Genomic DNA, 13,246 nt, shown 5'->3' on the forward strand with positions numbered 1-13,246 from the left:
TCTCTGCAATCAGCAAAGTTTCACGATCAGTGTCACCAATGCAGAAACTGACTGAATGGCTCCCCTTTTGTTCCTGATTTATGATGCCAGAAGTGTTTTTGCAGAACATTATGATCTCACTCAAAGTAAAGTTGATCTCTTGGGATATAAAATGTCAATACTTAATCATAGGGATGCACGATAAGTATTTTTTAAAACCGATACCGATAACCGATAACTTTTAGCTCCTAAAGGCCGATACCGATGACAGATAACCGATAACCGATAACACACACATATACCTAAGATCATAAAAATTAATACTATGAACAAAACCAAAAACAGGGAGGGCCTCATTCATTGCCTTTTCCATATTACGAGCATTATCTTGTAAGACAACATGCACCATCTCCTTCTTAATATTCCACCGCTGTCGCATAGCTTCAAAAATGTTGAATCATTATACCTGTGTGTGATCCGGGCAGCTCCTGGGAGTGCAACACCGCTCTGTACATTTTAAAGTCTGTATTTATCCACTGCGCGGTCAGACTCATCATGCTTACAGGGCTGACATCACAAGTCCATATATCCATGGTAAAGCTCATGTCTTTCACGTTGTTATCAATCAAAGTGTGAATACATTTGGCAATCGCATCATACTTAGCTGGAAGGCACACATCAGAAAAGTAGCGGCGGCTCGGCAATGTAAACCGTGGCTCCAAGTGATTAATCAGACGGGAAAAGCCTCTGTCCTCGACCAGGGTGAAGGGCTGGTCATCAAGCGCCATCATGTCCATGATTAAATCTTCAATAGCCTTAGCCCGTGGGTCATCTTTGGAAAACCTCTTGGATTTTTCGAAAGCCTCGCCGATGTGTCTAAGTTTAAGTTGCTAACGTTAGCGTCTTTAGCAGCCCGGGCGTCCTCATACGCTTTCAAAACTCTGTCGAAGCGGTGGTTATGTTTCAGGTGGCTGATCAGGTTTGAAGTATTAAAGCTAGTGCTAGTTCTCCCTCCTCGTGGAACTCGCTTGGAACATTTGTTACAAGTAACCAGCGAACTGTCTTCTTCGGAAACTTTGAAGAAGTCCCACACAATCGACGCCATGTTCTTTGTTTTCGTAAGCACGCTGCTGCATGCTGCATTCAAGGTGTAACGTAAATTCCCCCGTTCCCTCGTTTGCTAGTCGTTCTTTCGACCTTTTTAAGTTCATATTTCTATTTTTTATGTGTAACGTGGAAAAATAGTGCGGATATCAATTTAAGTCAGCAACTACCAAAATTATGACCGAGTTAACAAGTTGTTTTCTGACATGAGGGGGTATTCTTGATTTTTCCCAGTGAGAAAGAGATTTTCTGATTATGCCGACATCACATGAACGCAGCATTCACTGCAGGCCATTCGGGTCTCATAGCGGGAGCGAGGCACTGCCGTGATGACAAAAATATATATGTTATCGGGGCTTTTCGTCATGATAACGGACTTATTGGAATTACGTCATAATTTCCTGTTATCCGCCCGATAATTATCGGCCCAATAGTTATCGTGCACCCCTACTTAATCATTATATCCTGTTAGACATTCGTGTGAAATTTGAGTGTATGAATTCTTAGTAATGGTACGAGGTCACAATGACCTTGACTTTGAACCACCAAATTCTAATCAGTTCAGTTTTGAGTTCAAATGTACATCTGTGCAAAATCTGAGGAAACGCCGTCAAGGGCTTCCTCATATATTGCATTCACGGGAATGATAGTGACACAAGATCACAGTGACCTTGACCTTTGACAACCAAATTCTATGCAGTTCATAGGCCGAGTGTATGCTTATTCGTTTTATTGCCAAGTTATATAAGAAGATTTGTATCATATATTTGTGCTAAATTTAAAGAAATTACTTCTCAGCATTCTTGAGGTATCACATTCACAATAACGACAGGTGAGACCACAGTGACCTTGACCTTTGACCATCAAAATCGAATCAGTTCATGCTTGAGTCTAAGTAGACATTTGTGCCAAATTTGGGGGGGGGATCCGCCCAAGGTGCTTGTGAGATATCGCATTCACAAAAATAGATGGACGCATGGTCCCAGTGGACTTGACCTTTGACCTGTGACCACCAAATTTAAATCAATTCATCATTAAGCAAAAAAGGATATTCGTGCCAAATTTTAAGACATTTCCTCAATGGACAGAATGACAGACAACCCGAAAAGATAATGCCTCCGGACACGGCTATCGTTGGCACGGAGGCATAAAACCTGGAGGTCTGCTGTGTATGATGACGTCGAAAAACAGGACTCACCTGTCTTTTCCCGTCTCCTTCTTGAAGACCATGTCGCAGTAGTTCATCCTGTCCTCTGTGGTGACGTAGATGCGTGCATGCGGGTAGTTTTCAGCCGCCTGTCGCAGCATGTTGTACACGATGCCCTTCCCATCCTTCCTCATGTTTCGCAGCGGCCCCCACACGACGTAGACGGTGTCATTGCCCTGGCCGAAAAAGTACTGGGGCTTCTGCAGCAGCAAGGGGACACTGGTGTGCGAGACAACTCTCAGCGTGGTCCGCTGTCCCACGTCACGTTCGAAGCCCCGTGTGGGCGCGTTGTTCATCCGCCAGATGCAGGGGGAGTGGTCGATCTGCGGGCCGGCAGCCTGGCCCAACATCTGTCCGGAGCTGGACACGATGCTGCAGAGCTCACAGTGAATCTTCAGAGGCTGAGGAGAGGAAACACGACCACCAATTCATCATTATTTTAATTTTTAATTAATACAAGTGAAAAGACAAATCAAGTCCAGGTCGATAAGAGGCAAAAACCATAAGTGAGTTACGTCTCAAGTGTGTCAGGGTAAGTCTCGACTCATTTGAGACAGGGCCAAGTGAAGCCTCAAGTCAAAGACAATCAAGATAGGTCTAAGGCAAGTCCAAGTTAAGCCTTAAGTGTGTTTGAGAAGATCTTAAATCACTTGAGACAGGGCCAAGTGAAGTATCAAGTCAAAGCCAATCAGTACAAGTCTAAGTCAAGTCTAAAGTCAATTTAGAAAAGTAAGAATCAAGTTTTGAGTTGAAAGAGGTAAGTCCAAGTTGCGACCTGAGTGTGTCGAGGTAAATCTCGTGTCATTTTAGACATGCCAATTGAGACAGGGCCAAGCCAAGTCATGACAGGGACAAGCCAAGTCATCTCTGGGTCTCAAAGCAATTCTAACATGAAGAGACAAATCCAAGTCAAATGAGATTTTGACCGTGTCGAGTCACAGTCAATATCAATCAAGAAAAGTTTAACATTTAAGAAAAGCCTCAAGTGTATCAGCTAAGTCTTAAGCCTAAAACTACCAAGACAAGTCAAAGAAAGTCTCACGGCAATTGACACAGTGCCAAGCCAAGTCTTAGTACAAAATAAATCAAAACCAGTGAAAGTTACATCTCTACTTAAAGTCAAATTAGACAAGGCCAGATCAAGTCTTAAATCATTTAAGACAAGTCCGAGTTGAGTAACAATTTAGTTGGGCAACTATCAGGTCTAAAGCGAACAAGACGAGTCCAAGTCAAGTCTTAAGCCAAATGAAGCAGGGTCAATCCAAGTCCTAGTACACAGTAAATCAAGAAAAGGCCAAATCAAATATCCACTCAGTGTCAGTTTAGACAAGCCCAGGTCACATCTCAAATAATTTAAGACAAGTCTGAGTAGAGAAACAGTTTTATCAGGGTAACTCTCAAGTCAAGTCTGAAGTCGATGAAGACATGCCAAAGTCAACAGAGACAAAGTAAAGTCAAGGCACAGGTTATTGGAGACATGTTCGAATTAAGTGTCAGGCCTGTCAGAGAGTCGCACATCAAATTAACAGACAAATCCAAGTCTCAAGTTCTTGAGGACACGACCAGGTTTAGTTTCAAATACTCCCGAGCAGTTTGCAAGTCAAGCTCAAGTCTTGCAGGTACAAATTGTAACTACAATCATGCACAGGGCTAATAATATGAAATATGAAGACTGAAATATGGCGGTCTTATTTGTTTTAAACAGAGGCCAAAGCTGCAGTTTAAGAGACAATAAACAATCTATAACTTTTATCAACAACCAATAAACTATCAGCATGACTGCGGTGCGACTCAGACAACAGAGGCACAAGAAAACGAGATAAAAAGAACCAAGACCAGAGAGAAAGGAAATATATCATAGAGTAAAATACTGCAGTGCTTTATCATGACCTTTCATAGTTCGGGAACATGGCTTTTTAGCCCACTTAATACAGATAACTACATCCTCTACCACTGTGAGGCTAAAAAACACAAGAAAGTTTGCAAGGAGTGAGTCTTAAAATTATTCTTTCAACACAGAAGACAGAAAATTAGAATTTAAAACCATAAATCTTAGCTACTGGACACCACTGTTATTGATTATCAGCTGTTTCAGCTCCTGCAGAATTTTATGCTCATTTTTAGGGACAAATAAAACATTAATCTTTTGTTTCTGAGTATGTGAAAAAAGTGATAAATATTCCCCTAAAATGTTTTCCTGTTGTGTATTTTCTTCACAGTAAGGAATACCATGAAGACCAACTGATGGAATAATATGGAGATAGTTTTAAAGTATATCTGACTCTTGTATTTTAACTTAACCCTTTAATATCCACACAAAGAAAAAAAGTAATGGAAAGAAAATGTTCCTGTAGGAGGCGATCTGAATAGGCTGTTTTAAGACACAGTGACATCTAGGGGATGTTTTTGGCATAACAAACCCAAACCGAATGGTAGCAAGAGCTCAATCATGTTGAGTTAGGTTCAACACATTTTTCATTAAGTTTTAGTGATTGAAAAACAGTTGAGCTTTCAATTTAATTGGGTGATTACATCAATCTGCTAAACCTGTTGCGGCTTTCGACTGAAGTATATTGCATCTTCTGTTTCATTTTCATCTCATCACGTCATAGTTTGTGAATTACTTTATATGTGAGCAATAATCATAGTAAAGTGATGTTTTGGCAAGAGGCTTGTGTGATCAGAGCATAAAATAAAATACATTTCGTAATTATTTATAATAAAAAATATATATATAAAATATATATATATATATATATATATATATATATATATTCATCTGAGTTTTACAGCCCTATATAATTTTCTTTTATTTCCCTAAGATTAATGTGCCCAGAACCAACATTGATTAAGTTAATTGAAAGTGGGACCTCCGAGGTTACAGCGGAGTCTTACTGCGGCCCTGCAGAACGGGGGAGCGAGGGAGTTGCGTCATTTATCTTACTGTATATTTTTTATATATCTTATTATACTTTACTGGAGCGGGGGGGATTTGTAATGAATCTTCAATAATGGCTCTTAGCTACGCTTTGCCAAGAGAGGAAGAAAGCTCCCTCTGAATCCGAAATGGGAGATTTACCTAATTGAAGCTAATATGCTTGGTTTGTTTTGATGAGATTAAAGTTACTTAAGTGAATGAATGCAAGAGAAAGTTAAAAAAGAAAAAGCATTGTGTCATGACTAAGCTCCCGTTTGATCGTTTGCTTAATGGAGAATAACTGTAACGCCGCCGGTTTGAATATAAATTGCGTTTGTGCTGGCCGTAAAACTCTCTCTTGCGCGTTCTGCGTTTAATCAACAAACAAGCGAGTTTCAGTGTGCAAACACAATCCCACAAGACAATCCAGTAAATTCTATTACGACTACTTGGCTTATCAGCACTTGTATGACTCAGTGTTGTGCACACAGAAGATCAACTACTTGTACAAAAACAGTGTTGATTTTTATCCTTTTGAGACGTAAATTTGTGTGTGAATTGTGAATGGTATTGCTTTTTTCCTCTCATGTATGGACTCAGTCACGGGTTAAGAAATGATCACTGGACCAGGTCTGGTAGCTCTCCATTTACTGGGTGGTTGAGACACACATCACCGCAGCCTTGAGCTGTCAGCAGCTCGTCCATCATCACCCGCTGCCCTCAGCTCAGCTCATAACTCCATCACGCCTCTCAGCACACACAGATTGGCTGGAGTCTGTGGGGAACGCTGGCTGGCTAACTGCATGCCAGACACACGGGTCTACGGCTGGAAACCTGCCGCTGAGGAGCCCCTGAGCAAGGTATTTTACATGCAGCGCAGCTGCTGAGTGATAGATTTTTCTACATTAATCATTTAAAACCTGAGCAAATTTGCAATATTTCTTTCAAAAACGTGGAAAGGCAATGAGTAATTAGAGAAAGAACAAATGACCCAAAAAATAGCAAGAAATTACAAAAAAGTACAAGAAAATTAGTTTTTAAAAAAAGCAAAAAAAAGCAAGACTACGACTAATAATCATGATAATAAAATTAAAATAATAATAAAAATATTATGATTTTTCTTATTATAAAAAAGAAAGTTAGAAAAAAAGGGAAATTATCCCGAAAAAGTACTTAAAAAGTTAGAATATTTGTCACATAATTAAAAAAATACAGATACAGATTTTCCCTATCTTTTTCTTTATTCTGCAAGACATTTTTCCCTAGTTTTTTTAAAAAACAATTTTCTAAATCCACTAATTTCTTGTAATTTGTGGAGCCTTTCTTTCCACGTTACTAATTGCCTTTTTCCAATTTTTAGAAAAGAATGGCACCAATTTGCACAGTTTTAAAAGATCTTAATACTTGTGAAAGGCATCTAAAAGACAAGAAATATCACTCCAGGTTTCAAAGGGTTGATTTAGCTAAATTTAAAAATAAAAACAGGCATCTCAGTAGTTTATAGTCAGAAAAATAAAAACATTATTAGCTCCCCATGAAGATTAATCACATTTACATGCGTTAGGTGTAAAACAAAAACTAAAAACCTTAGTGGAACACAGAAGTGGAAACTCGCCTCCAGCATATCTCCTCCCATTACATCCAGTAAATCAATAAAACCTTATGGCCTCTTCATCCTCTCAGCTGTGATTTATGTTTCACTCGTTTCAGTGGGCCGTCCCGTGATCGCAAACTGAGTGCTCTTTTATAATCCCAATCATTTCAGCACTTTCTGATAAGTATAAAATCTACCCAAAGCCTCCGATTTTAATGCACGAGTGTGTCAAAAATAAAGTGGGTTATTTAAAGCAGAAAAAAAAAAAATAAAGCAGGCTTAATGCTGGGAACTCAGTCATCATTAAATTATAGCACTGGGGTGTGAACTTAACCTTGACATTCATTAAAATGCTCTAAACACGATTAATTAATAAGCTATAATTGTTACAGTAATGTGCCAAGTCCCAGTGTAAGATGCCGCCGTGGCACTTAAAAATTCATCGATTAGCCGAAGCTGTCTGCAGGGGAAAAGGGATTAATTCCAAATGTTCCTCTCGGGGCACATACATTACACTGAAGAGCAGTGGTGGAAAGTAACTAAATACATTTATTCAAGTACTGTACTTAGACATGATTTTAATGTTAGTTTAGTATTTCTATTTTCTACTACTTTATACTTCTGCTCCACTACAATTCAGAGGCAAATTTTATCATTTTTAATGTTTTTTTATTTAAAACCTTTAGTTACTAGTTATGCTGCAGATTCAGATTAATAAAACAAAATATAACCAATAAATATTTTATGATGTATTATTATAAACCGAGATAAATTGATATTAGACTTCATGGTGATACCCAGCAGTATATTCAGTCCAATAAATCCAGTAACATAACATTTATTCTAAAATCAGCCATTCTGTATTAGGAGTACTTTTATTTTTGATTCTTACACTATATTTTTGATGCTGATTCTTTTGTACTTTTACTTGCAACACACAGTTTCTCCAGACTGCAGTATAATATTACTATTATTTAAAAATGTCAGTACTTCTTCCAACGCTGACAAAAAGGTCGAATACAGTTTATGACTGAAGAACCATTTCAGAACATAAATGGAAAAAATAAAGAATTAGTTTCACTAAATAGATTTTGCTCCGTTTTTTGTACTGAGGCCCGTTTCAGGAGCGCGTGAGCAGCGCAGAGCGTGTTGTTTTTTATTTCGGCTCCCATGTTATCAAGTAAGAGCATTTACGCTGTCCGCCTGAGCAGCGCTTGTCGGGCGCGTCTCAGCTGCATGTCAGCTGCTGCACATCTAGAGTACTAATATCTGCAGGCTGTGACGCAGCAGCAACATTGCAAAAATGCTGCATGTGTAAACACCAGAAGCATGAAACACGCGTTTCTAGAAATAGAGGACATCGGGGGCTTAGTCTGGACTTTTGTTGGGGGGGTTGCTTCCGTGATGCCAGTTTGCTGTCTAAAAGCAAACACTGGAGCGGCACGACGCTGCTGTTTGGTTCTGTGTTTAAATGCAAAGGCGGCGTAGAGAAGGGACTTTGAAGCGGCTCTATAGCATGATCTCTGTGTTAAAAGGGGCTTTAAAGGGACTCAAGACACTGATTGTTACACATCAGTACGCAGCTGCAGCATTGTCATTGTGAGCATGTTAGCAGGCTGTCGTTAGCTTTTAGCTTAGTGTCATCTGCTCCACAACCATTAAATTTCTCATTAAAACAATCCACAAAGAAACCCAAAAACAGACGCATTTTTCCTCCACGTTAGCCACTGTGCACATCTCAAAGGGCCTGAATTTTAACAAAAAAAAATCAGGCCTAAAAGAAAATATTGAGTTTCTGTCTCCATCTATGATAGACCAGAGGCATGAATGTAAAGTGCCACAAGACAAATGTTTTCTATTTCTCCTGAAAAGCAGAGCGGGAGCGATTTATCACACCTGGAGGCAGACTCAATCAAATGAGGAAAATAAGGCCGACCATTCCCATGCTAGCGTGTTATGCATTATACATGGTCGCGAGAGGTTTATAACACCTCAAATGACACCTCACTGTGGATCATGTAAGATTGCCTTACTGTCCGGGAGAAATATTACTGCTTCTTAAGGTGTTGCTTTGTGCTTAACAGAGGCTGGCAGCTCACACAGCGGGCTTTCACTGCGGACGTAATCGCTCACGACACCCGGCACAAGAGTATCACCTTGACCAGACCTCCACTATTCTGTCCATCCTTTGTCAGAAATTGCGGGAGCGTGCAGAACACTTTTGACACTCGCGTTCTGGCCAATCACTGCTCCTCTGATTCCCCATAGAGAACTCAATGGTGGGGGAATTTGAGCTGAAAAGAGGCCTAATTCTGCAGGAGCTGCCAGTCTTTTCGATGATTTGCATAAATCTCCATGGGGAGAGGGCAGTGATTTAAGCAGGCTTGTCTGGAGGCAGAAGGAGGTGCAGACGTAGAGATTGGTGTAAGACGTGATTGCCTCTGGGCCCATGTTGTGCGGATGAAGCTCTCCGGAGGCAGAGGGTGACGCTCTGCATTAATCTGCCAATATCAGCCCGCTGAATATAAGGCATCCACTTCTCATTAAGGGCCAACGCATCCATCGCAACTCCAAATCGAGATGTATTGCAGCCCAAACTGAGAGCACAATCCTCATTCCCTGTCAGACGGAAACACTGCACGCATCTCTGCGAGCAAAATATACGATTTCTCTGCGTGACTACCCAATATGCAGCGGTATGAGCACATTTTTTCGCCAGTTGCCTCTCCAAACAACAAACACACAGGCTTATTTTTTTTATTTATTTATTTTTTCATTTTGATGCGAGTGGGAATTAAAAGGCTTTGATATTTCAATTTCCATAAATTGTGATGGGAGTATACAGCACAGAGCTGTTTGAAGGCAGAAGAATAGGATCACGGACATGGGTGTTTGGAATCACAAAGAAATAATGCACAAGAGACATCAAACAGGCGTATTCAGATCCATCACAGACAACCTGATAGAATGAACTCAGAAAATCCTCTAGGAGGTGCTGCGCTGTTTGCATGAGTGCATTTGAATGCACCTTCATTATGGAGGTGAAGCTGTGTGATGGCAGGTTAATGTTAACAGAGGGTTAGAGAATATGAATGCACCATAAAGGAGTGTGTGCATGACATTATGACACTCACACTGTGATCTGACAAATGCAAAGTGGTTCTTTATTAGCGCTAGTTAATGCTGTAAGTGATGGAACGACCTTCTTTTATGTTATTAATTAAATTATGTTTCAAGTGCATAGAAGCAAAAGCTTCTAGAGTCAAACTTTTATTCACTTTGTATCAAACAAATGGAAGTTTCTCACAGATTATTGAGCTATCACTAATACGCCCTTTTTTCATAATTTATTTGTCATCTTTTATCGCTTTTTAAATGCGTTTAAAGCTGTAGATCAGGGATACTGAACTTGCTTTGCTTGGGGCCTTTTACAAAAAAACAGCAGGCTAGTCGTAGCAGCCTCATACATGTTTCTAGGATTTTAGGATGTTTCTCGGATTTGAGGGTGCTTCGAGGGTTACAGAACATTTCTAGCATTTTAGGACATTTCTAGGATTTTAGGACATTTCAGGACATTTGTATGATTTCAGGATTTTTTGGGGTGTTTCTGGGATTTTCAATGTTTCAGGACATTTTCTCCATTGATAAAAAGCTCTATTTTGATCTATTTTCATGCTGTTTTATGCACTCTGGCACTTTATGTATACTAAGGTCATGTACAAAGCACCTTTAAGTGAACCAGTTTGAGCAGACATTGTTTGCACTAGCTGCAAGAAAAGCTGCAAGATGCTTTCCAGATTGCTCATATTTAGTCAGTCAAATATCTACATACAGATGAAGAAAATGTCACTGAATGAGTCCAGCTGCTGTTTGTGATTGTTCCTACATGTCAGTGTTTTGTCCACTTGCGTCACTCACCTCCTGTTTGGGGATGCTAACATAGCCCAGGTGAGGCTTGAAGGCCTTGTACGGCTGCTTGGAGAACATCCAGTGGCTGCTGAACGTCTGACCGAACACGGGCTGCAGCAGGAAGTAGGGCTTCTCCGAGTAGTTCACCACGACCACGAAGAGCGACACCGCCACAATCAGACTGGTGGCGATCAACGACTTCCTCTGTGTAAGGGAGGGAGAGCACTCATGAAAAAGTCTGAGAAATGCAGCAATCATAGACTTTAACTGGACATTTAATCATTTTTTCTTTATAGTTTGTAGTTTAATAGTTTGAATTAAAGAATAAATTTTTTAAAAAACAGAGGTTTCCAGCTGCATCATTAATCTGCCAGCAGTCACAGTAGATAAATAACAATGACTTTACTGTATAAAGGTAAATGTAGTCTATAGCAATAAAAAATGATGTATGAAAACAATAAATACAATGTAACAACCAGGCGAGAAAAAGGAAGATGATTGAGAAACATTTTTGCCGCATACCTTGTACATAATATATTACACAGAGAAAATGTAGCACAGTAATTTAACTTACAAAGGTTATGAGATAGATTTTTCTCCAAAGAGCGTAACACTGTATCACACTGTGTTTCGGAGTATTGGGAGCTGCATAAAACTTGATAAAAAAGATCAAGTTACATCTTAAACTTTTATCACAGCTGAGGCAAAAGGAGGCAGCAACTTCATCAAACAAGACCAATGTATGGTAAATCTGTAAAACCAAAAACTTGATCTGACCTGAGTCTTTTAACTTGGCAGAACTTCAAAAAGTTTAATTTAATTTCAGTATTTTAGTTTCAATCCTCATCACCAAACTGAGGCAAAAACTCTGATTTTAATACAGAAAAAGATCCAGTTTCCCTTTGAACTGTATGAAAAGCACGAGTGTGGACTTCAGTTACGACTTGCAACACCTGGATTTACACAACAATAACTCGCGACTTCACTTTGACTTAAGCCTTTTGATTTGGAAAAACATAATACCTTTCACCAAGCCCAAATTTTAAAAAGTCAGTTATTAAAAAAAAATCACGCAATCACTTTTTTAGTGTGTGGTGCGGTCTTTTTCTCCCTCTGTGCTGCTGCCTGCATGTCCACAGCTGTAAAGAGTAGCCTGAACTCAAGAGTGCTCACTCCACAGCAAAATCTGGGAAACAAAATTCCCCAGAAGTACACTGCACAAAAAAAACGCCTATTCAACTTGAAGAGATCTCAGTCGACTGACGAGTCTATGACTGATGATTCGAATCTCCAACTTTCAAGGGGCAGTCCTATCAAATATCAAACACTTAATTTCTTGCATTCTGGTGATTTTTTTATACACCAATGTTTGCATTTTTGCATCAATTAATGTTGTAAATGTCTGCAATTTTGTCAATTTTTTTTTTTTTGCTACTTCCATGTTTCCATTAGGTGTGATGTAGTTCCTACAAACTCAACTCCAGCCACAGATATTTGCATGTCCGTGTTGTTTGGGAGTTTGGGAGATTTGTAATCAGCTAGACTCCATCAAATATCCCTAAATCTTACACATTTCACCTTTAATTACATATTCAGGATGCTCTTTTTAAGAGATTTCAACAGTAGTTTTCTCTTCTAGAAAGGAGTCAACTGTTGGCTGACTTTTTTTGTTGCAGTATCATCTAATGTGTAAATCCTGATGCAGATATGACGCTGAATTATCTGAACATAAAGCTGAAGAATATTTTCATTTTAACTCATCTGTTCATCAGTTTATCATCGCCAGTTTACATGTTTTTGAGGAGAATCGTGTCAAATAAACTTTCAAGAGAAAGCTTATTTTTTCTTTTTTAACAGATTTGGGCGATTCAGCACTCGTGTCACACAGTCACCTTCGGGAAATTGGAGAGCACGTTGTTTCTGTTTGTTTGCCGAAGCTATTTCAGTTTTCTGTTTGGCTCATTTATTTAACATCCTAAAACACAGCAAACCAACAGGCACACGGCAACATTTAAATTACCAGTTTTAGCACATCAAGCGGTCAAATCTCTCACCATGGCAACAAGAAGCAGTTTGACTGACGTGTGCTGCAGACCGGTTTTTCATTGGGTCCAAACGTAAAGAATGTGAACGAATTCTCAACATAAGATTAAGAATAGTGTGAAAAGGATCATCTACCTGAGTAAAATCTCTGCAAGACAAATATGGATTCATAAATCTGCATCTTACACAAATCACTTCCATATTGTCTGAATAGTGAAACAAACAGACGAGCGCTCTCTTACAGCCAGGACACATTTCTGAAGTAGTGAGGCACCTTAACATCATATGAAAGGAAGAAAGCGTTGCATTCAATCGTTATGTTTTCGATTCAATATGGATGACTCAAGGTAACCTCTTCCCTTGACTTCAAAGGTCTACAGTCTGAAAAGATCTTTCTCAAACATATATATATATATATAATATATATCATTTTCCAATTTCCTGAGATAAACACTTAATATCTTCCTCTTGCCACACATTATTTTTTAAACTT

General features: G+C 39.3%; 1 protein-coding gene across 1 annotated transcript in view; it reads right to left on the reverse strand.

The window, feature by feature from the left end:
* Nucleotides 1–13,246, reverse strand: part of st6galnac3 (ST6 (alpha-N-acetyl-neuraminyl-2,3-beta-galactosyl-1,3)-N-acetylgalactosaminide alpha-2,6-sialyltransferase 3) — an 89,232-nt gene that overhangs the window by 47,100 nt on the left and 28,886 nt on the right. The window contains exons 2-3 of the mRNA XM_088085836.1: nt 10,720–10,914; nt 2,282–2,691 (exon numbers count right to left, since the gene is read on the reverse strand). Of these exons, the coding sequence (XP_087941962.1) occupies nt 2,282–2,691; nt 10,720–10,914 (605 nt within the window). The remainder of the gene's footprint in view (nt 1–2,281; nt 2,692–10,719; nt 10,915–13,246) is intronic.

This window comes from Plectropomus leopardus, chromosome 12 (genome assembly GCF_026936395.1).
Source record: "Plectropomus leopardus strain MGB_pleo_1.0 chromosome 12, ASM2693639v1, whole genome shotgun sequence".
Taxonomy (NCBI): Eukaryota; Metazoa; Chordata; class Actinopteri; order Perciformes; family Serranidae; genus Plectropomus; species Plectropomus leopardus.